This window comes from Prunus avium, chromosome 4 (genome assembly GCF_965620075.1).
Source record: "Prunus avium chromosome 4, drPruAviu1.hap1.1, whole genome shotgun sequence".
In the NCBI taxonomy this organism is placed as follows: Eukaryota; Viridiplantae; Streptophyta; class Magnoliopsida; order Rosales; family Rosaceae; genus Prunus; species Prunus avium.
Window position 1 is genome coordinate 28,465,772 of NC_142287.1, and position 27,111 is coordinate 28,492,882.

Genomic DNA, 27,111 nt, shown 5'->3' on the forward strand with positions numbered 1-27,111 from the left:
TTCCAATAGGCACCAACATCACTTACTGGATGAGATCCCTTTAATGAGAGTGCATAGTGTTAACTGAGCATTTTTTCTTTTGTGAAACTTTCTTATCAATCCAGTACCCAGGAATTTGTTGCAGTTTAATGTCAAAAAACTTAAAAAGACCAAAATCAAATAATCACACCGGAATGAAGTATTTGCAAGTTTAATTTCCCAACGAAAAGAATTGGCCTGAGTTGAAATATGTGTCGCGTCAAATTGAAGAGCACAAAACTGTTAGGGCGCGACCTAGCTTGATGAAATTGTATTTTAATTTCTATTATCAAAAAATTACTTGAGATTTCAGAGAAGAGTACAGAGATACAGTACAAAAAAATTCAAATCATTCATGCCATACCCTAACCAGTAATCCCAATGGAAGTTAGATCATTGTGGGTTCAAACCAATCCTATGCTCGGTACCAAAGCAACAATGATCCGTTGACTCAGTACTATGTTTTTTAGCTTCTTAAGTAGCTTCCTCACCAGTAATCAGAACAAGAACACTTGCCGTCACTGAAATGGTGAAACCGGTAAGGATCTCTCAGTATGATTTTCCGCCCAACTGCTGCACTAACATGCTTGTAGACAGAATGACAATCACCACATACACGAAGATTCTTGAAAACCTTAACAGGTGAACCTTCTGGAGTATTGATCAATCCAAAAGCAAGGGCAATTCTCTCACTGTGGTTCCAAAGATTATGCTCCTTCTGTTCTTCATCTGTATCCTGCAGTGCATAGCTTGTATCAGGAACATAACCTGCTTCTCTAATCATCTTCATAAGCTCTCCCAACTTGGCATAAATCTGCCCTGTCTGTGGATGGGATTGCTCTCCCATCCCAAATTTATTCACCTCAGTTTTCAACTTGACCCAACTGCATGCAGGCTTCTTCGTTATGTTTCTCGATCCCATCTGCCTCCTTACATTCTCTACTTCCTCCCATCTACCAGTAGTTGCACAGACATTTGACAAAAGAACGTAAGCCGAATCATCTGATGGATCTAACTCCAGAAGATGTTCTGCAGCTTTCCTCCCTAGCTCTACATTACGATGGATTTTACATGCAGCCAACAAGCTCCGCCACACAAGGTCATTGGGCTGGACAACCATTCCTTTTATGAAATTTTCAGCTTCAGCAAGCCTTCCTGATCGTCCAAGAAGATCAATTATGCACACACAATGCTCTATTCCTGGCGGGACACCAAACTCTGTGGTCATTGCATAATAGTATGCAAGACCATCATCCACCAGACCCCCATGACTGCAAGCAGACAGAAGTGAAACAAAGGTGACATGGTCAGGTTTTGTACCAAGATTTAGCATTTCATGAAAAGCTTCCCTAGCCTTCTGGAAACACCCATGTTTGGCAAAAGATGATATCAAAATGTTCCATGATAATCGTGATCTGTTGGTTGGTGAGGGAAGTAATTTCAAAACATCCTCCATCTCCCCACATTTTCCATACATATCCATGGCAGCATTTGTAACATAACGGTCCGAGTCAAAACCAAGCTTAACTACCAGGCCATGAAGCTGTTGGCCTTCCTCCAACATAGCCAGGTCAGCACTAACAGAAAGTGCCACTGAAAAGCTGAACTGATCTAAGTCCACTCCAGCTTTCTTCATCATCACAACAAGTTTCAAAGCTTTCTCTAAGCCATGATTAGCATTTGCAGCAATGAGTGCATTCCATGCAATGGAGTTCTTAAAATCTAATCCATTGAATATGGAATGACTTGAATTCAAATCACCACACTTAGCATACATTGTTATAAGGGTACTCTGAACATACTTGTCTGACTCAAATCCAGTTAGAACTATATGTGCATGGAAGGGCATTCCATGTTTTAGTAAATCACCAGGAGTCATAAAACCACCAAGAACATTGATTATTGTGATGTAGTTTGCTGGAGTTCCTTCTTCTCTCATTAATTTAAAAGCTTTTATCACCTCATTTGGATCTTTGCTTTCGGCATAACCACCAATAAGGGCATTCCAAGTAACTTCATCTCGCTTGGGCATTATTTGCAATACCTTTTCAGCTTCAACCACCATACTAAACTTTCCGTACATGGTAACTAGTGCATTTCCAATTATCACATTGTCTTGTAGGCCTGTAAGGACTGCAATAGCATGAAGAATTTTGCCTTGAATGAGAAATTCAGAGTTCGGACAGGCAGATAGTGCACTTGTTAAAGTCACATAATTTATTGGTTTTCTCATCCGAAGAATTTTTGCAAAAAGATTCAAGACTTTTTGGCACTCCTCATTCTGAACATAGCATGCTAACATAGAGTTCCATGAGATTATATCCTTCTCTGTCATTCTTTGGAAAACTAACTCAGCATCTTCAGATCTTCCAGCTTCAGAATACATACTTATAAGAGTATTGCCAACACAAACATTTGATTCCAGCCCAAATTTTACTACTAGTCCATGAATTCCACTGCCCCACTTCAGTTTATCAGTGGAACCACAGACTGTCAACAATGATGAAAGTGTTGTGGAATTCACTTCTTTATTAACATGCCGCATATGGTGAAAACACCTTATTGATTCTTCACAAAGCCCATTTTGCGCACTTGCAGAAATAATCGAATTCCATGAGATTATGTCACGTTCATCCATGTGATCAAAGACATAGAAGGCCTCGTCCACATTACCACAGCCACCATACATGGATATGAGGGAGTTTGCCACAGAGACACTATTCTCTAGTCCAAGTTTCATAACATGTCCAAGAACTTGGTGACCTAATAGCTCATCCTCCAGCATCCCACAAGTACTAATGACTATAGCAAATGTGTTATCATTGCAACATACTCCTTCAAGTCTCATACGCTTATATATACTCATAACTTCTCCCAAATCTCCATTATTTGAATGTCCAACAACCAAAGAAGTCCAAGTAACCACGTTCTTATCCGGCATCTCCTCAAAGAGCTTCCGGGATTTAGACACAAGACCATAGGTGCCATAGAAGTGCAAAAGAGAAGTACCAACAAAGACATCACATAACAAACCAATTTTAACTACAAAAGCATGAAGTTGCAATCCTTCATTAAACATACAAGCCGACTTATCACACGCAGTTATCAAACTAGCAATGACAAACCCACTTGGCTTAACCCCGCGGCCAATCATTCCAGAAAAGAATCCAATCGATTCGGGGTACAAACCTACTCGTACATAACCCGACATCATCGTGTTCCAAGAAGCTTCATTTCTCTCCGGAATATTATCAAATATATAGCGCGCATACCCTATACGACCAAACTTCGAGTACATATTTACCAAAGTATTCGAACTGAATACACCGAGAGGCACGAACCCCTTTATGCATAATGCATGCAATGCTCTGCCGAATATTTCTTTGGTGATTTCCGAGAAACCCTTTTGAGCAAAGCATGAGATTTCTGGGTTGGGGTGGTTTGATAGGTGGGGCTGAATGCCACAGTTTGTGGGTTCTTCTAGGCATGGGAGAGAGATGGGTTTTGGGTTTAGGTAGCTTCTGCGTGTAAAACTGGGCAAATATGCAGCTGGCTGTGGAAGCTCAAGTTTGAGAGCTGGGAATTTTTTGCAGGAACTAGCCAGCTCTGCTTCTTGCTTCTTCAGGCTTCCACTCAGCGAAGTCAGAAACAAAAATTTTCTTGCATTATGGGTCCTGCTCGTGAGCGAGCGAGACACTTCAGATTTCTTTTCTTTTTTCTTTTTTCTTTTTCTTTTTCTTTTCTTGTTTAAGCCCATTGATGAAGCTACCATTGGCTCAGCCCCAATTGTTTTCAGCCCAACCAATTTTAATACCAATTATAGCCATAATAAAATAACATTAAGTTCACAATGAAAGACAAATTATTGATGGGAAAAAAGGGAAGGAAAGATAAATTCATTTAAATTTGGACCAAAGAGAATTATTGCTCGTTTGAGATTGCTTTTGTATAAAATTCTCATGCTCTATAATCACTATTCGTAAATCAATCTTATTAGAAACACATGAAAATATTTATTAAAAATTAAGTGCTTTTTGAAAATAAGCACCTATGAGACAAAACATAGAGTAATGATCTCAAGTTCAAACCTACAAAGCACTTCGGTAGTGTGTAAAAACCCTCTCCTTTTATTGTTTAGACTATCGCTCATATATATATATATATAATTTAATTTTTTTTAAAAGAGAGAAATGCAAGTTTTTTTGCTAAATGCTATTAAAATCGTCTTCAGTTATCTTGGTTTTTTAAAATGAAATAACTTTTTTTGTTTCTTTTTTGAACTATAGACTGAAATAAAATTAAAGCCAAATGACAGTGACAAAAGTGTAATTAACCCCAAAATTGATCTTCATGTTGTCTTTTACCGCCTTAAACCCTTACACAGACTGAAAAACCGAAAAACAAAACAATACAAACAAACAAACACAGAAAAACCCTAACCGCGGAAGCCGACGACCCGAACTTCTCGCGCCACACAGACTAAGCTTCAGCTTCAGGTACTCTATCTGAAACTCAAACCCTAAACGTATCTATTCATTATCGTCATCCCTTCCCTATGATGAGCAATTGAGCTTAATACGCCGCTGTTTCCTCTGCTCAGCAAAATCAGGACTTGAGAGAATGGCCACCGACGAAGAGAAGCAGACGACGACGTTTAAGACTTTGGGGATATGCGAAGAATTGGTGGATGCATGTCAAAAATTGGGCTGGACAGTCCCTACCCCAATTCAAGTCGAATCCATGCCTGCAGCCCTTGATGGTTCGTTCACTCTCTCATACTTTTGTATCTCTTTGCTTTCATATTTCTTATTTTTCAAAATTTTCAAATATTTATTAACTTTTTGCCCAGTTGGTTTTAGCAAATTTCTGAGCTCCATTTTCACATATAGATTTTGTATGTATATGTCTACTGATTCTAAATATGGATTTTTTTGTATAAAGGAAAAGACTTGATCGCACTTGCACAAACGGGTTCGGGTAAAACCGGAGCCTTTGCGCTTCCAATATTGCAAGAGTTAATAAATTCTCCACAAGCATTTTTTGCTTGCGTTCTGTCCCCGACAAGGTTGGATACTTAAATTAAATTAAATGTTACGAGGAAGCTGTATGATACATTGGATTGTTATATATTTTGACATTTATAACTATCTTACCATTGACTTGGGTATGCTGCAGAGAGCTTGCAATTCAGATTGCTGAGCAGTTTCAAGCTTTAGGCTCAGAGATTGGTGTCAAGTGTGCAGTGGTGAGCATTTGACCTATTTAGTTTGCTAGTTTGGCATAGTGTACATTACTGATTGCATGAGATTTGCCAAACTAAATAGACAGCACAGTTGAGGAAAATGATGTGTAGTTTGTAAAGTACAAACTACTGAAATTATGTTCAAAGCTCTTTTCTGTCGTTTCATACAGGCTTAAATTATATTTAGTGGCTAATTCTTATTGGGGTGTGCAATTTTTGAACAATGTATAGTTTCTCTCTTGGTGCTTTGTATTAAGTCTATAAAGTAAACAGGAGTTAATCATTCTTTAGAGCTTTTAAAGATGAGATTCTGAAGTTGTTTGATTGAAGCTTCTTATTGATTAACTTTTCTTAAACATTTTTTGTGCTACTTAATTTTGATTAGCTAGTTGGAGGAGTTGACATGGTGCAACAATCTATCAATCTTGCAAAGCGGCCACATGTTGTTGTAAGTTTTTATTTTACTGGCACGGCAGCCTGATTTATGTGAATCTTTGTGTAAATATTCAAAAATTGACAACTTATGTTTTGATTTGTTATCTTTTTTTCCCCTCTTGCAGGTTGCAACACCTGGACGCCTCATGGATCATCTATCGAACACAAAAGGATTTTCTCTTCGCTCACTGAAATTTTTGGTATGATCTGATTATTTTATTATGTTATCTATTCAATTTTTCCTGTGTATAAAAACTTACAAATGAATTAGATGGTATGGTCATATACAGTGTAGACCACTACATGCACTTGTAAGCAGAGGTCAATCGAGACTAACAAGGGATGAAATAATGAAAAGATCTTTAAAGAATAATTAGATTTAATAAAAGACACGTCATGCAGATATTTCTATATAGTGTTATGGGCTACTTCAATTGTTTAATTTATAACAAGCATTGTCTGTCTTGCATTTTGTGAGACTTGGCTAGATATACTAAGAGGCCTCTTATATCCAATGGAGCAGGTTTTAGATGAGGCTGACAGGTTGCTTAACGAGGACTTTGAGAAATCAATTGATGAAATCCTGAATGTCATCCCTCGTGATCGGAGAACATACTTATTTTCTGCTACCATGACTAAAAAGGTATATGCTCAATTATTTCAATGCATCTACATTTTTTTTTTCTTCGTATTTGTGCTTTTATTTTCATCTCGTACCATGCTTTGGTGCATATTAAATACCATAAAGTGGCATGCTGATTGGACATGTGCGGCTTGGTTTCTATTTTTTTACCAAAAAGCTGTCAATTTTAGATGTGTTTGTATAAGGTGAAATATGCTACCAAAATTTTAAATTATGGGACACTGTTGAAATTGATGTTTTCATGAAAAAAACAGAGATTGAAGTAAGCCTGCATGTCAGGAAAATGCTTATATGCTGCTGTTACTATTAGGTCCCAAAGCAGCTACAAAAAAAAAAAACTTTTGCCATATTATTTGGAGTTACATTTCCTACCTGCTCCCAAGCAGAGAAGATATGTGCCTTAGAGAACATGCTGGCAGATGCCAAATGCTTGTAATAGTAGGTTTTGGAGTTGAGCAGCATTAGCGTAAACAGTTAAGAATCTATCCTGTTTCACTCTTCAAAATGCCACCAATTAAATTGTCCTGGTGCTTGGTGATGGTGTTGGACTGCGACACCTAGGAAAATTATACTGTATATGCACAGCTGGATCCTATATAAGAGGGGCTTTCCAAATCTAAAACACACACACACGCGCACACACACACACACACACATACAGAAATTCTCCTATGCCGACATCTGGATAAGAGAATAACTGTGTATATATATATATACAAAGAGCTTCCATTGAGGGATCCCTCAAATAAGCTTATTTGAGGCACACCCTTGTAGGGCGTACTCAGCATTGTATTTCACTAATCCAAACGATCTATTTTGTAGATATTCATTCAAAGATCATCTCTATAAAAAATCACTTGAATCGGATATCAAAAGACCACTCGATTAAATTATTGAAATTTTAGTACTTTCTTGAAGCACTGTGTTCATTGATTTTGTAGGACACAATTAGATGTCTAAACGGTTTCTGATTTGTCAAATTTTTTGCGAGGATGATCTATGAATGAAAACCTAAAAAATAGATGGTTTGGATCATTGAAAAAAAAATCGTAGAGTACCCTAAAGGGTGTCCCTCAATAGAAGGGGACTGATATATATATATATATGATAATTTTTCATCAGTTAACAGAGTTGTGCTTGTAACGTTGCAGGTCAAAAAGCTGCAACGGGCTTGTTTAAGGAACCCTGTGAAGGTATGTTGAAAGAGTTTGCTGCACAATGTTCATTCTCCACAATTCTTTCCTAAATTTTAACAACCTCTCTTTTTTTTCATTTTTTTTTTTTCACTTATCTCAGATTGAAGTAGCATCAAAATATTCTACTGTTGACACACTAAATCAGCAGTATCGTTTTCTGCCGGCTAAGTACAAGGTTTCTCCCTGTCTTGTTAATTTTTTCGACTCATATAATTTTAACCTTTTAGTTATGCCTCTACTCATTTTGATATTATGTACATGTTCTGGTTTTTATGAATCATACGTCAAAGTATATTATGGTTAAGACTGCTGCTAATATTTGCCAATAAAATACACAAAGATGAACTATCATTCTTTAACAGGAGATTAGGAAAAAAGCATCGTTAGATTATACTTTGAGGCCATAGAGCAGCTTGGAAACATCTATTTTAATTGCTTTTAGCTTTAATTTTGGTGGTTGGTGAACCCAGATCCAAGAACTTTTGTTTTCCCTTGTCTAGTGTGTGTACTTGAAAAGAAATGCCTAAAAGACTGATTCATGATTTCTTTACACATTTATTTATGGCTCGTAAAGCACCTGATGTTATGCCTAGGCCTCTTAAAAGATTTATCTATGTTAGAATGGGATTATAGATAAAAAAAATGTCAAAGACCAATGAATTTACCTCTGATGATAAGAGCTCCTGAATTGTTTTATTTATTTCGTGGACATCCTGGAGTGAAGGTAAGATAAAGCTTGTGTGTTCAGAGAGTTGGAAGGCATGGGTGACATAGTACAACTACACATGAAATGAGGGATGTGGCAGTGGTGCCAAAATAGTTGGCAAGAGTCTTTTAAATATTTTAATATATAAAATGCAATATAAGTGAGATGTAGCAATATTCTGGACAGAGAGTGTGAAGATATAATCATGGCATGCATGCTTTCCTTCCCTGATGTTCCTGTCATTTTATGCTTTTTTGCTCAATTTTTCTCCCTTGGATATATTTTCACAATGATTGTCCTTGCAGGATTGCTATCTTGTATATATTCTGACTGAGAAGTGTCATTGTACAACAATGGTATTTACACGCACATGTGATGCAACACAGCTTTTGGCTTTGATGCTTCGAAATCTTGGCATAAGGGCCATCCCAATTAGTGGTCATATGACCCAGGTATATAACATATAATAACATTAATTTTTAGAGCTTTTTTTCAAGTTTGCTTTATTCGTTGCAACCATGTTATTCATTGATATTCCAGAATTTCTCTAACTTTGTTCGTGGATTGTTTCTGGCAGTCAAAAAGACTTGGCGCCTTAAATATGTTTAAAGCTGGAGAGTGTAATGTACTTATTTGCACTGATGTGGCCAGTAGAGGATTGGATATTCCATCAGTGGATATGGTTATTAATTATGACATCCCCACAAATTCAAAGGTTAGGCTTGCTATTGTTTAACCTAGTGTAGGGCTTTCTGTTCACAGTTTACATCAAAGTTAGCCATTCATCTTGTTTTCAGATGTTAATATATCTTTTGTTATTTAGTTGAGTTGATGCTATTTAGGCCCTAGTATTATTATTGAGCTACATGTTGCAATGTTTTACCTGTATGACTCGGGAAAAATATGGATTCTCCTATAATACCAAGCCACTAAATTTGTCCTTAAATCGGTAGGGGTAACACCTTTTTATTGCACTCAAATGAAGAACTTCACTAGTTCATTACTACAGCTGACCATTTTGGATATTGAATGGGTGCCATTGCCCCCACCCGACCCTCTACTCTATGTGTGTAATGCTTTTAGTGTGTTGGGGAAATCATGTGTACTCGAAAACCTGCAAGCTTATCTAATTCAAAGGGAATAAGAAGAAAAATAATGTATTTAATAATATATAAACAATATACTGTTGTACAACTGTGTTTTTCTTGTTTCTGTATGCCCTCGTTTGCTAACTACAAGTGAATCACAGGATTATATCCATCGAGTAGGAAGAACTGCTCGTGCTGGACGATATGGGGTTGCAATCTCTCTTGTGAATCAGTATGAGTTGGAGTGGTATATACAGATAGAGAAGCTTATTGGTAGGCTATAGTAGTTTCCCATGTTTGTCTGTTTGAGATACTGAAATAGAGTGTTTTGGATGCTTACAAATTTGTCAATGTCCAGACAAAAAGTTACCTGAATTCCCCGCTGAAGAAGATGAAGTCCTGCTATTGTTCGAACGTGTCAAAGAGGCCAAAAGACTGGCCCTGAAGGTAATGTTCTTCTTAAGTTGGTGTTGTTTTCTATCTTTTGTTTACTTGCCAGTGTATCAAGAAGTTTGGTTCCATTATGGTTAACGTGATCTACATTTCGACTTTACCAGAATATTAAAGACGGTGGAGGCAAGAAGAGGAAGGGTGAAAACTACGGTGAGGAGGAGGATATTGACAAGTATTTTGGTCACAAGGGTGGAAAGTCCAAGAAGTTTAAATCAAGATGAGATTGGCTCCACTCCTCTGCTAACTTTTGTTAATGGAATTCTCATTTCTGTAATATATACTGAGCGAAGAACTTGTTCCATCTTCCCTGTTGTTCGGAAGAGTGGAAAACATTTTTGGAATAGTGTTTTTTTCTTATTATTTATAAAATTGTCAAATTTTTGAATGTTTGATATTCTTTTTTTATTCAGTCTGGTCTATGCGCAGCCCCCTCTTCTAAACTTTCCACCTGTTGAGAGAAATTAACTATGGGTCGAGGCTTGTAGACATGTGCTTAGTCAAGTTGGCAAAGTGGATGTGCTCCGAACTCTGCAGAGAGTTCAAATTTTACTCTCTATAGTTTAGATTAGATTAAAGTAGAATTCTGCTTGTATATAAAAAAAACCTGTGCTTTAAGGCTTATCATTTAATTACATAATGACATGAGAAAAATAATTTATTAATTTATTTTCCACAGTTTATACAAATAAAACTGATAAGTAAAATTTATTTTCCACATTTTCGACGGTGCAGCCACCCATCTTGTTATCTATATAATTGATACAGTGACTACTGATCTTTGATTCTTAAGAATAATCTTCATTCTATTTAATATATCTCCTTAATTTTTCTGGTATTAGCATGTGTAATCAGCAGCATGCTATTGCGTAGATACAGCTGCACCAAAATGGGTTCAACTGCATCCTCAATTTGTGATACTCGCAAGTGCACGAGCCGTTTGGTAGTATAGCATATGTAAGTGCGAGGTCGATCCCACGAGGATTGGTGATTGAATGATTCAATTCATTTTCCCTACACAAAACAGAAATGAAAAAGAAGGGAAATAAATAAAACAAGGAAGAAAGAAAATAACTAACTCAAGCAGATAAGTTCCCAAGTTCAATTAGATTAACGGATTGATTCTAGCTAATGTATGATTAAGCCATGGTGTGTGGTCATAACCTTGTGTTCCTAATTCCCTAATTTGATCATTTGTTGTCTAACCTAAAATTAAGCATTAGGAACCCATTAAGCATAGAAGAACAATTTAAACAACCAAGCATGTATCTAATCCCTGTTGTCGAATGTCCATACATACTCTTCCTATTCATAGTTCAATTCGAATTAAAGTATGGTGTCTACTCTTAATTCAAACCAAGATAGCTAACATGCAAGCTTAAATGGTGATCAATCATTCAAACTAGCATATTAACTTATAAGCATAATGAATAAGAACAAAAATCATAATTGAAACTTGGAAACTAATCAAACTTGAAACTAAAGAAAAGAATTTACATAATAATGAAAATTAAAGTAGAACTTGGAAAGACTTAAAGGAAAATTTCAGCACAAAGATCTCATTATAACAATTGAAAACTAGAAAGAGAAACTAAGAGAATTTGAGGGAGAGAAGGGAAGGGAGCTCTAGAGAAGTGTTTGAGAGCTCCCCCCCCCTTGGGGTGTGTTTACAAGCTTGGGAAACCTCACTATATATAGGCCTAAGGAAGCTGAAAATCTGAATTAAGTATGGCTAATGCATACAACACTTGTTTTATAAAATCTGAAATGGTTGATGCACTTCACTAATGCATACAACACTTGCATTATAAAATCTGAAATGGTTGATGCACTTCACTAATAAATCCCACCAGCAGCCCTAGCTCATCTTTATGTCACCATGACCAAGCTTCCAACCAGAAATAATAGCTCATCCTGAGGTCAGCATGACCAGCAACTTCAAGGGCTTACGAATTGGGCTTCCCTTAAGCAAATTAAGACTTTAAGCACTCAAACTTGAAGTTCAGAATGTCTTCTTTCCAGCCATATATCATTTGGGCCAATCCAAGGTCGGAGGAGGAAGTTAAGGCCAAAACAAATTGCTAACTCATTTTGCGCGCTGATAAAATCCATCTTGAGCATGGCTCTGTGTTTGCAAGGTAACAGACTCCACAATTATCCAATGGGGCTGAATTTCAGATATGTTATAGTATACACCCATTAGAACAACTTTCATGAAGAATGTGGCCTCATCCGAGCTATGTAGGTTGCTGAAACAAAGCTTGCAATATGACCTACGAAACTGGGCTGGCAGGGACTGTAGCCAAAATTGAGTTTGTCTTTAAGCTCTTCATCCATTCATCCAAATTAGGCCCTAACATGCATGGATTGCATCATTTACTATCCAAAGCCCTCATTATTACCTAAAGCTCAATGAACTGAAAGATAAACACAAAAAGGATTAAAAGCACAAGTTTAACTCAAAAACATAACCAAATCATAAGCTAGAAGGGTACAAAATGATATACAATTATGAACCGATCACATGCCATGCACTAATAAATTATTTTAACCTTGGAGTTCCATTTTATTTCTTCATCCTTGACTTCAGCCCATTGTTTGCTTTGAATTTATGTTAAAATTCACGTGATTAATTATTCTAGGTACATTGAGGACATGAAACTTGATGATGTTGTCGACAGCAATATTGATGCTGAAAGAAGGGCATAAAATGAGATTGGCATAAGGTAGGGGAACAAAAGTTTGTGACCATAACCATACAAATTCGAAATCTATGACCTATCACGAACTTCCCCATCCTTTTTTCCTTTTTTATTTTTTTTTCTAGACTGAACCAACTTCGCGCTTGCCTAATTGCTAAAGGTCCGAGTAGGTTTTGGACTCACAAAGGTCTAGGTTGATTTTGGGACGGATCAGATTGAAATAAGGGGATTCCAATACGAATCCAAAAAAATGTTGGAATGAAAATTCTTTTTTAATTCTGTCCAAAATTTTCGAAATCTTGACATCCATTTCAATTGGAAAACTTGGAATTTTTGGAAATTTTCAAAACTTATATATATTTTGGAAAATAGTTGAAAACAACGATTTAAAAAGTTAAAAATGGTTAAAAATTAAAAACTCATACGAAAAGCTCGAAAAACTATTATATGCTATTATTTAGACGTTATCATTTATTTAATAACTCGTCTATGTCTATTTGGTCATCAAATCATAATTAGTTCAATGTGAAATTAGTCATGTGTAGTCTAAACTTGAAATCCCAATATATTTTGGAACTCGGAATTTTTGGAATCTTGAGATACATTCCAATTCCAATTCAATTATTTTTGAAATTTTCAGATATCGGAATTGATTTGGACTCAACAAAATATTTTTTTTTGAGTATGAATTGGAGTTTCCAATCCTACTTGCAATCCCACAGAGGTCTTTTGTAGGATGAGAAATTGAAATGGGTTGATTCATGAGAGAAGAAAAAGGAAGGCCTAATGCATAAGCACAATAAGCAATCTCCAATTCTGTTTTGTTTTGGGAGTTTGCAAAGGCCCATGAAAATTACACGTGAGTCGTGAAATAACGAGGTTGTGTTTGGCGAGCTACTTATCATTTAAAGACACAACAAGAGGAAAAACATAGCTGAGACAAACAGGTCCTAAACTAATAAATTAGAAGAGTGATTAAAGAGCACAAAATAAAGAATATAAATGAAATGCCAATTCTGACCTTACAGTCTTCGGAATCCAGTATATTCTCCACTATACATTCTGACCCTATATTTTCTCTACTATTCACGAATTGACCCCAGAGTCTATTGTCTTATTAGAAAATATTTGCCAACTGGTGCTTTTGCAATTAAACTTTAGACGCTCCATGCCACGTGTGCTACTCTTACTCCTGTAACTAATACAAGTTCGGAGGATACAAGGAAACTACGGTGAGGAGGAGGATATTGACAGTATTTAGGGAGAGAGAGAGAGAGAGAGAGAGAGAGAGAGAGAGAGAGAGAGAAGAGAGGCAGTGGTGGCATTTACATCTAATATAAACTAATTCAATTTTAAATTAGAAAGAAACTTTGCATGAACCCAAATTAATAGTTGACAAGATGCACATGCCTAATAATATTTTTTTTCATTATTTGAAAAATGACTAGTAAGCTAATTTCATTCACTACTTCTCATGGAGTAAATGTGCCCATACAGACGTCTCAATGGAAGCCCTAAACAAATTCAACCATCTCTCCACCCAGCGAGAGAATAACTACAAAATTTTATGTTACAATTAGAGTTCCCTAAATCCTGGCTCCTTAGCAGTCCCGCACAGATTCGTCACGCAGAAAAGAAAGTCGATTTCAGTGTGCGACAGTAAGATGTGCCAACACACTGCCCCTGCATCTGAAAAGGGCAAAGTCCAATCTCCCAATTACAATACCGTCTGCTTCGAAATCCACCAAGTGTGATGGGAGTAAAAAGTCGATAATCCCAAATTTGAACCACCAATCGTAACTTCTTTAAAGAGGGAGCTCGGCCTCGACACAAAACTTGTGGTTCCATCTCTCAGATTTAGCTTACCCAATGTCAATATATTCTGGCAATAGTTCATCATCAAGGTCTCCAATCAAGCCAGGAACATATTCATGTGGGAGAACTCCAAAGTCCTCCATTTCCAACAAAGACTCGTCAATGTAAGAACAAGAATTGTCTTCCAAATCATCAATTCCAACATCCTCGTTGACAGGCATGTTCAGGTCAAACCTTGGAATGGGATTCATGGGTGCAGCCATTGGCAAAGGTTGGAATACCTGCTCAGAAATAAAGCTACGCGTCTCACCATGCTCTACTGAACTTTTTCTGATCTTCGATTTGGAAGGTCTAACTGAATCAGAGAAGGCAAGTTTGTGCTTTCCCGTGGTCGGTAGCTTTGACACTGACCGAGACCTGATATCATTTGTTGGGAATGCAGATGCAGCCCACCCCATGGTATCTTCAATGCAAGTTCTTGTTGCAGTCCTGAAAGTAGACAGAACTCTTATTAGAAACCTTCCAATACCCAAATCCCCATACTAAGAATTTGTTCAGACATCTACATGATAAATGTTTATTTTTCATATACCAATTGTTCTGGATTCATGTTGCAAGAGACCTTACCTGAAACGGTTCTCAGCTAAATTTACATCACAGGAGTCTTCGCACTGATCATTGCTGGAGTTTCGAAGATGATGATCTTCTGGAGCTTGACTTAACAAGGGCAAAGGGTCTGAATCGGATACTGACAAATTTATAACAGAGGGCAATTCATCCATGGAGTCATCTTTCCCTCCCTGAAATTCTAAAGTTATATCCAACCGCTCTGCATCCGTTGATGAATCTTTCCCCAGGTTGGGACGAAATGCTCTGCCATCCTCCTGCCTGCTGCTGGCATCATTAAGTGCAGCAGCTATCAACTTGGTACCGTGCCCAAAAGTGCTCAACTTCATTCTTTCTGTACGTTCCTTCATGGAAGTCTGAGAAATTTGGTTAGAGGAACTAAAAAAGTTTCCACCAAAATATAGACCATTCCAGGATGATGGGAGATTTTTTCGGCGATCTTTGCGAGATGTCACCTTCCAGACAGATGAAAGCAGGGCAGTGAAGTGTTTCTGAATGACAAACTCTCTATTGGGCTGCTCGGCAGCAACATTTAATAACATTCGAATATTATCCTGGCATATAAGAAAGATGATGAGTCGTTTAATAAACGTTAACTGCACCAACTACAATTCACAATAGCTAAGTGATAAAAGTGTTTATGAGATTCTAAAAACATAAAACACCATTTGTACCTCTGTTACTCTTAGAAGAGCCTTTCCAGATCCTATATTATTTACTTTTTCATAATTAGGATTGTCTGGTGTAGACAAAACATATCTTTGGATGAGTTCCCGAAATCTCTCACAGCAATGGACAGGATGGCGATATCTTCCCCTATAAAACCCACCAGCTGTCATTCCATAAAGTATATCACTAACCAAGCTCCAATAAGGACCATACTCATGTACAACAGCACATAATATCGCATCCTCTTGTGACAACCAAAAATCTGGTGGTGGAATACAATCTCTCGACCAAATGTTGCCCTTCTTTAACTTCTCTGGTTTTATCATGAGAACACGCTTTACAGGCATGGAAGTGATAGATATTTTCCCTCCCATCTTGCTTCTGCTAACTGGTTTATGCTCAAAATCAACCACACTCTCACATGGTTTTGACTCTGTAACTTCATCATGCTCCATTGTAGAGAGGTTAGTATCGAACTCTGAAGGACAAATTTCAAGAGTAGACTTCTTGAGTTTCTTTGATTTTTTCTTTGAAGTCTTCTCTTCACCAAATGGTCTAGATTCAGCCTTCTTACGTTTTCTCTTGACACTTGAACGTGGTGATTCCATATCGGAATAGGTAACCATCTCATAAGAGATGGAGTCTTCATCTATGGACATAGGTTCCACTTGAAGATCTCCTTTCACAGGTTTCAGTTCAGACGCTAGAGATCGTTTCTTCAGAGATTTAAATTTGGCTTTCTTCGATTTCTTCTTAGGCTTGGGTTTAGGATCACTTGGCATCTCATTCCTGTTATAGCATACATACAACTGATTAATTACCGAGTCTTCAACATAAAAACAAAAGAGTCTCAACAGCTACATTAAGAAATTTCTAAATTAAGTACGGTATTTCAGAACTAAAGTGCTCTCTATTTTCTTCATTTGACAGTTGGATCATTCTAAAACTCTCTGGAATGCTATTCTATACTACAGTACAGATGCAGCCATCTTGTTTTGTGTGGTGGGGGGGAATTCTTGTAGTATATAAATTCAGTGCCGGTTATAAGACTTCATTTGTCTCAGAGAGAGAGAGAGAGAGAGAGAGAGATTAATGGGAGAAAGATTAAATTGCACCAATTACTATCAGGACAAGGGTTTAGATTATCAGCTTACTTCATAGAATCACAATTTTCGTCCGCTTCATCTTCCTTCACCTTGGCTTCATATTCCAGTTCCTCCATCAACTGAAAAATAGAAGTTTATCACACATTATTTTTAAATAACAGAAAAATATGCAACTCAAAGAGTATCCACTGACCTGATGCTGAGTCAAAGCCTCAACCTGCTGACGATATGCCTCAGTTGCAAAATCAGCGTCCCATGCTAAGTAGGAAACAACGAGTTTAGTCTAGAGTTGCAACACGTACACACGGCAATAATAACAAATTATAATTTTGAATCTTTCACATTACATCAATGACCATCATGCCCCACATGATTAAAGAACTGATTTACAAATACCAGATACCATATCATGACACTATGTGACACAGTGAAGGGGCAAATTGCAAACAAGAGCTTTACCAAGTGCCATGCGGGTAAAGATTATGTCGGGCACAAAGATTATGAACTTAAAAAAGCAATGAAGAGATTAAGAGGTACTTACTTTCATATACAAGAGGTTCCTCATCTTCATCAATCTCAGCTTCCATTTCCTCCTTGTATTTTTCAATGCGTTCTAGTTCCCATTCTGTCTCCTCAAATCTAACCTGAGATTCCACTGCTGTTTTGTCTATAATTGGGTCCCACAATTCCAGAAAACGAATTGCATACCTATCTATTGGACGTAATTGATTGCCAAATGATGAGATTTCTTGTCCTGCTGCTGCAGCCATCTGTTTGACATCATCCAGCATGTCCACATCATCTTCTCTACAAGCAACAGTAAGAGCTCTTTCATCATTAGAATCACTCCCATTCAACGTTATTCCATTTTCTTTGTTTGAAGAGGTCGTCCAGCCACCCTGCTCAACAGGTTCATCAACCTTCATGTCGTCCTCATTTACTAATTCATCATCTTCCAATCTCACAATGGCTTCTTCTGTAAATTCTTGATTGTCAACAGCTTCCTCCTGCTCAACTTTCTTTAATGCCATGTAATCAGCTTCATCTTCTGCATGCTTTAGAGCAGCTTCGAGATCAGCATTTGATAGAGAAACCTCAGTTGTGTTGTGATTTTTCTCCTTTTGCAAATTCTTAACAGGAAGTGCCCTATGACCAGAGAAAAGCTCCATAGGATCAAGCTTTTTGAAGAATTCAGTGTTGTATCCCCCACTTTGTATAACTAGATCATCAAGTGCACGCTTCTGATTTGCTTTCTTCAGGATATTTTCTTCAATAGTGCTCTGACTGATCAACCGATAAATATGAACTTCACGTGTCTGTCCAATACGGTGGCATCGATCTTGAGCTTGTTGGTCCATAGCAGGATTCCAGTCACTATCATAAAAGATAACAGTATCTGCCCCAACTAGGTTTATTCCAACACCCCCACTACGGGTTGACAATATGAAAAGAAAAATTTTGGGATTTGTGTTAAACCGCTGCATTAAAGTCTGCCTCTCCTCAGGCTGAGTGGACCCATCTAAACGCATGTATGTGTAACCATACAGATTGATGAAAGCCTCCAAGATATCAAGCATCTTCGTCATCTGAGTGAATATTAATGCTCTGTGACCTTCTGACTTCAGTTTTCTAAGCAAACCTGCAAGCTCTTGCAACTTACCACAGTCAAACTGTATAAGTCGCCTGTCAGGAAAATATACTTGCCTTCGGACAATTGCAGGTCTGAGTGGTGATAGAAGTGGTGACAAGGTTTCAGAGCATTTCTGCTTATAAACTGGATTCTGAAACAAAGAACTTCCAGACTTACTGCACCAACATACAGGTGGGGGCGCCCGAGCAGCAGGGATTGCAAACAAAAAACTTTCAACCAGGTCAATCATTTTCTGAAAGCGTTCCACTGGTGAAAGGACTATATCAGCCAGCTTTGAGGAGTACATGTAGGACAAAGGATTAGCCTTGTGAGAGTGAATATCAAAAACAGGATGTCTTACTGTAACAAGATCCCTTAGGCTTGTTGAGTATATGGGCTTTCTGTTGCACCTCAAGTTATTCCACCATGCAGTAGCTGCAGCATGTTCCTTCGCTTGTCTTAGTCTCTCCTCCATAATTGCCTTATGAACCTCTTCAAAAATATTTGTACCATGCAACTTCTTGCGATGTTTAAATCCACCAATATATTCAAGGTTAGTCAGTTCAACACGCTCCTTGATTGAACTTGATGGAGTAGCAAGAGCTTTAGCTTCATCACTCTCCCAAGAAGTCATGGTAAAATCTAGATGAGTAAATAAAAACCCCAAACCCCTAAGGTCTACTGCAGAAAAGGGTCCAGGTGAAAGAATTGAACATACAGAAGAACTCAATTGTGTGTAAATACCAGCCATATCATAGGAACTGACAATCGGACGACCTTCAAATAAGTCGGGATGATTGCATACTTTACGAAGCTGCATTATAATACTTATCATTCCAAAAAAATTGGCACTTGCAAGAGTTGCTTGTGTTTCGGAGCTAGCAATGAAGTCTTCATACAAGTTACGCTGCCTCCTGGAGAGTCTACAGTTTATCACATGCTCATGTTTCATAGGGAGCTGCTTCTCCACGTCTCGTTTTAAACGACGGAGAATGAATGGCCGAAGGACATTATGTAGACGATCAAGAACTTCTTTATTCACTTTTTCTTGCCCCTCAACCATCCCTGATATAGGATTACAGAACCAATCCTTGAATTCCTGATGGGACTGAAATACATGGGGCATCAAGAAATGCATTAGAGACCAAAGTTCCATGAGATCATTCTGCAGAGGAGTACCGGTTAACAAAATGCGGCGTTTAGAATTGAAGTTTAAAAGAGTTTGCCATCTCTGTGACTTCCAATTTTTAATCAGATGGGCTTCATCTAAAATCAAGTATTTCCACTTCTTACGCTTGAAGACTTTTGAATCTTGAATAACCAGTCTGTATGTTGTTATGCATACATGAAATGAGTTTGGTTTCAACCAGCCTTGCCTTTTCAATTTGCGCTCTTTTGCACTTCCAAAATAAGTTAAGATTTTGAAAGCTGGACACCATTTGAGAAACTCAGTCTCCCAATTAAGCATAACACTAGTTGGGACCACAATAAGATGAGGACCCCATATTCCCTTTTCACATGCTAGGTGTGCAAGCAAAGCAATTGTCATGATTGTCTTCCCAAGCCCCATCTCGTCGGCTAAAATCCCATTCAGTCTTTTCTCGTACATCGTTACAAGCCAATCCAAGCCAATATGCTGATATTCACGTAGAGGGAACTTAAGAAGAAAAGGGAACTTTGTGCGAACTTGGGTTGTGGAGAAGGTGTTTCCAGTTGGTTGTGCAGATCTCGCAGCAGCGGCTGCATCCTCAAGTCTGTTCTCACTGTCCTTTCCTCCTTCTGATATCTTATCTATCCTAGCACTCTGTTCTTCAGTAGGAGAATCAAGAGCCGGCTGGTGCTCACCAGAGTCAACATCTTCATCCATACAAACACCAGGTTGCTTTGGTTCAACATCTTCAAGAGACGGAGAATCCACAAATCCCTCTGATAAAGCAGAGGCATATTCAGATTCACCATCTGCAACTTCATCACTGTTTGAATCCTGTAAACAGGTTGATAATTGAACAAAAATCATAAGTGATGTGAAGCACTCAACTTATGAGCAGAAGCATACAATAAACCCTACCTTTTTATACCTTGCAAGCAGTTCCTCTAAAGGAACTTCACTCTCCTTCTGTAGTAAGGCAATCTGAAAGATAGCAAAAAACCATAGAAACAACCGACAAACTTTAGACCGAATCTTTTAAAAGTATCTAATCTGGATGTTTCTACCAATATGCCTGAAGTATAAGGGTGCGAAAAAAGGCATGTAGAATGGCTTCTCACCTCATCCATGGGATCACTGGTATCTGCTCTTGCCAGTTCCTCCTCCTCTGATAAAGTTGTCTCATCATCCTGCACATCAAATTCAAATCAGTACAACAAAGGCTATTGGAAATTAGCAACATGAATAAAACCTATTGGCAACCAAATTCAACCACTTCAAAACCAATTCCCCACTCAACTAAAACTCAGACTGTATTTATCACAATTTGGCTAGAATAATAATGAACCAACATATACCTAGATGTTGCAAGCAACCCAAGATTATAAAAACAGTATGAAAAGGCCTCTACTATGGTTGAGTCGATGAATAACAAACGATAGCTACCTAATTCCTAATAAAGGAATGAAAAAAAAAATCCCAAGACAGAACAGAAATAAAGTTAGAAATGAAACATAAAAAGCATTCCCACCTTTTCCTCTCCAGCAGCAAGAATGAAGTCACCATCTTCCTGCACAATTCAAGAAAGAGTGAGCAATAACCTTACACCCAGATTAGTTTTTTTTTTAAGAAAAATAAAATAGAAAGCCTAAATATTAAATGGAAAGGAAAGAAGAACTAAAGGATTGTGGTAAAGTATATCTAAGACTCTGAAACTAGGAATACAGAAATATGGATAATTCAGAATACATGTATACACCTGTACATGTCTCTCTCTCTCTCTCTCTCTCTCTCTCTCTCTCTCTCTCTCTCTCTCTCTCTCTCTCTCTATATATATATATATATATATATATATATATATATATATATATATATATATATATATGGATTATAATATGTATAATATATACATACAAGTTTGAAGTCTCATAATTTCAAAATAATTGGAGTTTGCGAATACCATGTCAAGATATAAATCAGAGGGTACATGAGTTCACCAGACATCAACGTCCAATCAATAAAAACCCATGAACAAAACCGATGTTGCTAAACATATGCTACCAGTGTAAATGGACAAATAACAAAATCAAAATTAAAATAATAGCACACTCACATGTTCATCATTAAAATCATATCGCACATGTCCCTTGGCAAGCTGTGCAGAAGCTTCTGAAATATTTTTGGCTCCATTTATCTCAATATCTGATAAATGGGTTTCTGAAGTGGACAAGCCACCATTACTTTCCACCTGTAATTAGAAAATAACTATCATGCTAAACCATTCATATACTGCACACTTCAGCACTGGAATCTATAAACACATACAACTTACACAACGACGACCGGTGAAACTGTCTGAGCTTATTTTTTCAGTCTTATTGGCTACAAAAATATCGCTTTGTCCACCTGAAGCATAATTAACCCATCACCTTCTCAGACATAATCATAAGTTTCACTAAGTAACACAATACATTAACTGGTACACATACCATGGCCTTCCCCCACTGAGGTCATTTCTGCGCCATCTTCAACCTTTTCAGGACACATAACAGGATCTTCCCCAACTGAGGTCATTTCTGCGTCATCTTCAACCTTTTCAGAACACGTACCAGGATCTTGCCCCACTGAAGTCATTTCTGCACTATCATCACCCTTTTCTGGACAAATACCATGATCTTCCCCTACTGAGGCCATTTCAGTGACGTCTTCACCCTTTTCTGGACTACTTTCTGGGCTAACTGAAAGTCCATGTGTCAGATAAGATTTATGAAGATGCTACTAGTACAAAATAAAGGAGCTCACTTGGAATAGGAGCGACAGGGGAAGAGATCCGACCAATAATTTTCCAAATCTAGTATCTATTTACCACAACTCTGATTTCTAGCATGGGACACAAATAAAATTCATAGAGGTAAAGCTGAAAGAGTAGTGGAAAATGCCATCCCAACTGGCCCTCATTCATAGCTCTCTCAGAACCCAAAAGTAGGTCTATTAGAGATGAGTCTGGACAATCTGGAAACAAATACACTGAGGTACATGCCTAAGCAGATATGGACATTGTGAGTGATTGAAATCTAGGTGTCATCTAGTAGACCTAAGTGGGGGGTAAATTGTTTGAAAAGTTCCAGACCCATATTTATGGCACCCAAACTGCCTCTCATAAATTAAACAAAGTATAATTGTGCAAAACATTATAACCATTCACCTTTCTCAATAGGATATTGTTTGAGTAACTCCTCAAGTGGAAGATCTACTTCATTTTGTAAAGCAGCCAATTCTTCCTGTCTTTCTTGTTCAGTAAAAAGAGCCTCATCTTCCTCAATAGTGCACTCATCATCTTCCTAAAACAGCATCATCATGCAGGAAAACATCTGTTAAGAATAGAAATTATATATAAAGAGCAGTATCAAAACATCGTTTAAATCCACAGGGACAGTCTGACCTCAAAATACAATAGAGGACACAGGGCAGCCTTTGCAAACATGCTAAGGAAACTAATACATTTTGGCAGTAGACATTCAGGTAATATAACAGTTTACAGATAGAAACGTACTTTAATTAGCATATATATATATATATATATATGTATAAAACTCACAATAATAGAACATGAGGGTGCATATACAAGTTGCAAATATAGAAAACATAGGTCGTATGTCTTTTATTGCCAACCTTATTGTGGTCAGATCTCATTTCCAAAAATTCATGAAAAAAATTTCCATATGATTGTTTAGGGTTCATTTGATTCTACAGAAGTTTCCCGACCAGAAAACAGTTGCGCTGTTAGGCAGAAAGATGGGTCAGTTTAACTATAGACTTCATCTCTGGATTACCTAAAAGTTGTGGTCAACTACTTTACCAACTATGCTTCTTTCACGCTTGCTAGACATCCCTGAGTGAGGGGTGGCACAGATCTAGTTCAAAATACTGAGTATTGGAGAGTGTTAGCTGATATGACATGATTGATCATATGGCCAACAACTATCATGAGCTACCATTCATGCAGCAGCAACAGCAACCTCCTATAAATGACAGCTGAGTTTTATTATTTTTATTCTAAAGGATTACTTTTCTTTCTATTTATTCTAACATGCGAAAAATTATGTCTGTATATTATTCCTAGTGTGAAGAAATAAGAGCACTAGAAAGGGCTACCAGCCCACCACAATTTTCTACCAACCCTACATCTTCATACCACTGTTTTCTCGAGCAATAATCAAAGAAAAGGAAAAACAAAGAGAAGGTGTCAGCTGATGCCTGCTGAAAACTATCACCTGAGTGCTCTGAATTCTTCTACTTGATATTTTCTAATATGAAATCCAGGGCATATGCATAGAGTTCCTTGGTTGATTGACATTATTATCATGTACTTGCATACCAACAAATTGAGTTCGAAAGAGATATTGTATAATTACAGAATATACAAGGAAAGGAAAGACTCACTGTTCCATCATCTGATTGTACATCATAATCATCATCACCGTCTACTGTATCTGACTGAGGATCTGCTTAAAACGTGTAAGAGCGAATTATTTTGGTTATTAAAGAAAAGTAAAATAAACTTCCTAGGTAAGCGAATAACAGCAATGAAATCACAACCTTCAACTTACCGGCATTAAATTCAGTTGATTTGTTAATATCATTTTCATCCATCTCTTTGCATTGAATACTCAGTTGATTTTGTATGGGATATTGCTGCACAGGCTTGTAACTGTCCCCGAGATTTTCTGCCAACATTGTTGAGTACCTGGAAATTTCATGCACAACATACTTCCATTCAGTTCACCGGGAAAATAGCCAGAAATCAAAGGTAGTATACAGCAAATAACGAAAATTCAGATAATATCAATCAACCAAGAAAATGTATTTACCTCTCAGTTTGCCCTAGAAGGAACTCAAGCTGCTTATCAAGTGCCTTTTTCTTTTTCTCATCAAGTTCCATCTGATGCTTGTAAAGCACCTAGATTACATATTGTGTATATACAGTCAGGGACCTAACTATAAAGAAATTAATTGATTAAATTATTAAAGAGAAACCAAATAAGTTGGAGACTTGATTGACTAAGCAAAGATAAACTTACCAGCTTCTCTATTTTCAGCCAGAACTTCTTCACATCTTTTGAAATACTGAGGGCAACCTTCTTTAACCGCAGCTCTTCTTCCTGATCAAAATTGAAATTCACATTGTTGCAAGAAAAATAAGCATGCCAGTGTTATATGAACCAATTTTGTGTAACACGAGAATTGAGATAAATTTGTTCTAAAATGTGAGCATGACAAATGTACATTCACTTCAGTTAGGGCAAAACAGAACCTTCATTCTCTTTTCTCCCCTCGTAGCTTGATCTAGCATGCCTTTGCTGGCTCTTAAAGCAACCTTCTTCGCCTGAGCTAATTTCCATTTTCTCTCTGACTCAAAGTCCTGGTAACAACTAGTTTCATAAGCAAGGAATAATAAAACCGTTTATCTCACATTTCTCAACATAATGGAAAAGATATCACACTTTTCAACATAATACTTGATCTGAAGATAATAAAGCACAATCATACAAGCAGATGACAACAGTTCAGAATTTTCAACAACATAAATTGCCGGATCTTCAAGGCATATATTAGTAAATTACCTTTGAAAGCCATATCATCTCCTCTAAAACATGATCCCAATGAGCCTTTGGCCGACGAGGTTCATTCGGAGCTTCAAGGGCCTATCATAGTTAAGTTAGTCAAAATGAGTAGAATAAGAAAAGGATTGCAGCAATGCATTCAAATTACTGACTGTTTTCAATATATAGAATGTTATCATCACCAAGGAACGTGGAGTCCGAAGACCATTACAAGCATGTGCATGTGATAAAAAATATTCAGAAAGCTCCAAATAGTTTTATTGAAACTTGAAGGCATACAACATTCAAACCATTATACTCAAGATCCCTTGTTGCAACACGTCAATCCAGAGAGCAGTTTAATCCTAATTCCTAATATAAAAACCAATTATTGTATCAATGATTAAAGTTATCTGACCACCCTTTGTAGTAATGATACTTCAAGAAGAGTATAGATATCTGTTTTGAAAACCAGTAATTCCCATTAAAGCTGAAACAAAACCCACAGAAAGAAGAATTTGTCCTAGCACGACTCATCCACAGAAAAATTCTTTATCACTTTGCTACAAATAGTAATCTGTCAAATCCCCACAATCAGAAACATTGTAAAACACAAAGATTTGGAAGGGTTTCCTCTCAAGCCAAGACACCCAACCAAACTTTTCTGGACGTCATTGCTCTACTTTATCTGTCTTGAAATTCTCTATAAAATCATCCCGAGATTAAAAAAAATAGAAACATCTCCATGCTCTTCACCATTGAAGATATAAGTGCTGACGTTTCACTTAGTTCAAGATGCACCATAAGCCAAGACTTTTGCGAAAACCAGCCCACACAATGGGTGTCAATGCACTTTGGTAGGACTTGAGCCCGATATATCATTGCCTACTTGCAATCTTGTTGCGCAGTTCTAGTGAAGGAAACATTTCAACTTACAAATCTGAAAGGAAATGACTAAAATAGAAGCATGCTTCGGCTAATAGAGTAGCATGTCCATAGCCTAAATAGAAGCTTGCTGCAACTAATAAGCAGTAAATCCTCAAACATCTTCATTATATCATCAAAATCTTAACACACATGGCCTAATGCAAAAAAAAATTCTCCAGTACAGCGTAAGATATTACTAGTATGTTGGATATTTGTACGATAACATAGTGAAAAGAAAAGTATAAAAGGTCTCCCCAGCTCGTAGTTGGAATATCATACAAAATCATATAACTATAGGAAAAAACATGAGAACCCAATATTCTGTTATTGGTTTGCATGCTTAATTTCCACTATAGAAAGGTGTCTTCAATTTCTCTTCACTTTTGCATAGAACTAACGTTCTTTTTTCGTCTTTCTACACTTGGTTAAGAAGCAAAGGACATTTTAACTTTATTTCTAAACAAGGGTTATGTTATGACTTTTGCGGCCAAACCCATTCCAAAGAAACACTGTTTTACTTCAATTTATTCATCCTCTTCAACTTTTGCGTCCCATATACCAGGAAGAAAAACTACAATATATATTTTTGTTTAACAAAAAGAAAAAAAAAAGTGGCATTTTAAGAATTCATAAGAAAAACAACTTCAGTTATTCACTTCTAGCTCATCAAAAATTTAGACTTCAACAAAAATGCAAAAGTATTATATAGCGAAGCCAACCTTGTGGCGTTTAGCTCTGGTCTCATGATCAAGCTTCGACCTTGGACCTTTGGAAGCCATGGTTTTGGGTCTTCAGATCCACAAAACGGGTGGATCTAGACCGTCTGATCGACGCCACTACGCTCTCCTTCTCCGATTGCTCTCTTCCTTCCTATACTCTTGCTCTTCTTTTTCTCTTCTTTTTCTCTTTTTGTTTTGTTTATCTCTCTGGAGCTTCTTCTTTCTTCGCTTTTGAGGACACCCCGCCTCTGATGAAATTCCACAATGCGGCGCTGCGTTTTGGGTTGCGGCTTTGTTTACGTGGCTGGATTCTGCTTTGGGCTTTATTTATTATAGGTTTGGTTCATGGGCCGAGATAAATAGCTCCAACGGCCCAAAATTAAATCCC

At 37.3% G+C, this 27,111-nt stretch overlaps 3 protein-coding genes across 4 annotated transcripts; 1 reads left to right on the forward strand and 2 right to left on the reverse strand.

Moving 5' to 3' along the window:
- Window positions 1-268: 268 nt before the first annotated feature.
- Window positions 269-3,799, reverse strand: LOC110768969 (Tetratricopeptide repeat (TPR)-like superfamily protein). The gene has a single exon (XM_021972857.2). The coding sequence runs from the start codon at window positions 3,788-3,790 to the stop codon at window positions 506-508; it is 3,285 nt and encodes a 1,094-aa protein (XP_021828549.2). The 5' UTR covers window positions 3,791-3,799; the 3' UTR covers window positions 269-505.
- Window positions 3,800-4,372: 573 nt separating this feature from the next.
- On the forward strand, window positions 4,373-10,166 carry LOC110769011 (DEA(D/H)-box RNA helicase family protein). The gene is made up of 14 exons (XM_088252798.1): window positions 4,373-4,514; window positions 4,619-4,777; window positions 4,960-5,083; window positions 5,194-5,263; window positions 5,646-5,708; window positions 5,821-5,895; window positions 6,219-6,338; window positions 7,490-7,531; window positions 7,635-7,709; window positions 8,546-8,692; window positions 8,818-8,955; window positions 9,490-9,601; window positions 9,687-9,775; window positions 9,886-10,166. The coding sequence occupies exons 2-14, from the start codon at window positions 4,639-4,641 to the stop codon at window positions 10,000-10,002; spliced, it is 1,311 nt and encodes a 436-aa protein (XP_088108924.1). The 5' UTR covers window positions 4,373-4,514; window positions 4,619-4,638; the 3' UTR covers window positions 10,003-10,166.
- A 3,721-nt stretch (window positions 10,167-13,887) lies between these two features.
- Window positions 13,888-26,999, reverse strand: PIE1 (SNF2 domain-containing protein / helicase domain-containing protein). 2 transcript variants are annotated; one of them, XM_021972859.2, is made up of 20 exons: window positions 26,724-26,999; window positions 25,099-25,179; window positions 24,789-24,896; window positions 24,556-24,636; window positions 24,346-24,434; window positions 24,085-24,221; window positions 23,918-23,979; window positions 22,680-22,815; window positions 21,964-22,212; window positions 21,807-21,880; window positions 21,588-21,722; window positions 21,006-21,044; window positions 20,596-20,664; window positions 20,396-20,458; window positions 17,239-20,311; window positions 16,891-16,955; window positions 16,746-16,816; window positions 15,597-16,380; window positions 14,923-15,476; window positions 13,888-14,784 (listed from the first exon to the last, which is right to left on the reverse strand). In XM_021972859.2, the coding sequence occupies exons 1-20, from the start codon at window positions 26,781-26,783 to the stop codon at window positions 14,343-14,345; spliced, it is 6,372 nt and encodes a 2,123-aa protein (XP_021828551.1). In that variant the 5' UTR covers window positions 26,784-26,999; the 3' UTR covers window positions 13,888-14,342. The 2 variants fall into 2 exon arrangements, with proteins under 2 accessions (XP_021828551.1, XP_021828552.1); XM_021972860.2 differs by lacking the exon at window positions 26,724-26,999 and having other exon boundaries at window positions 24,789-24,906.
- Window positions 27,000-27,111: the final 112 nt, after the last annotated feature.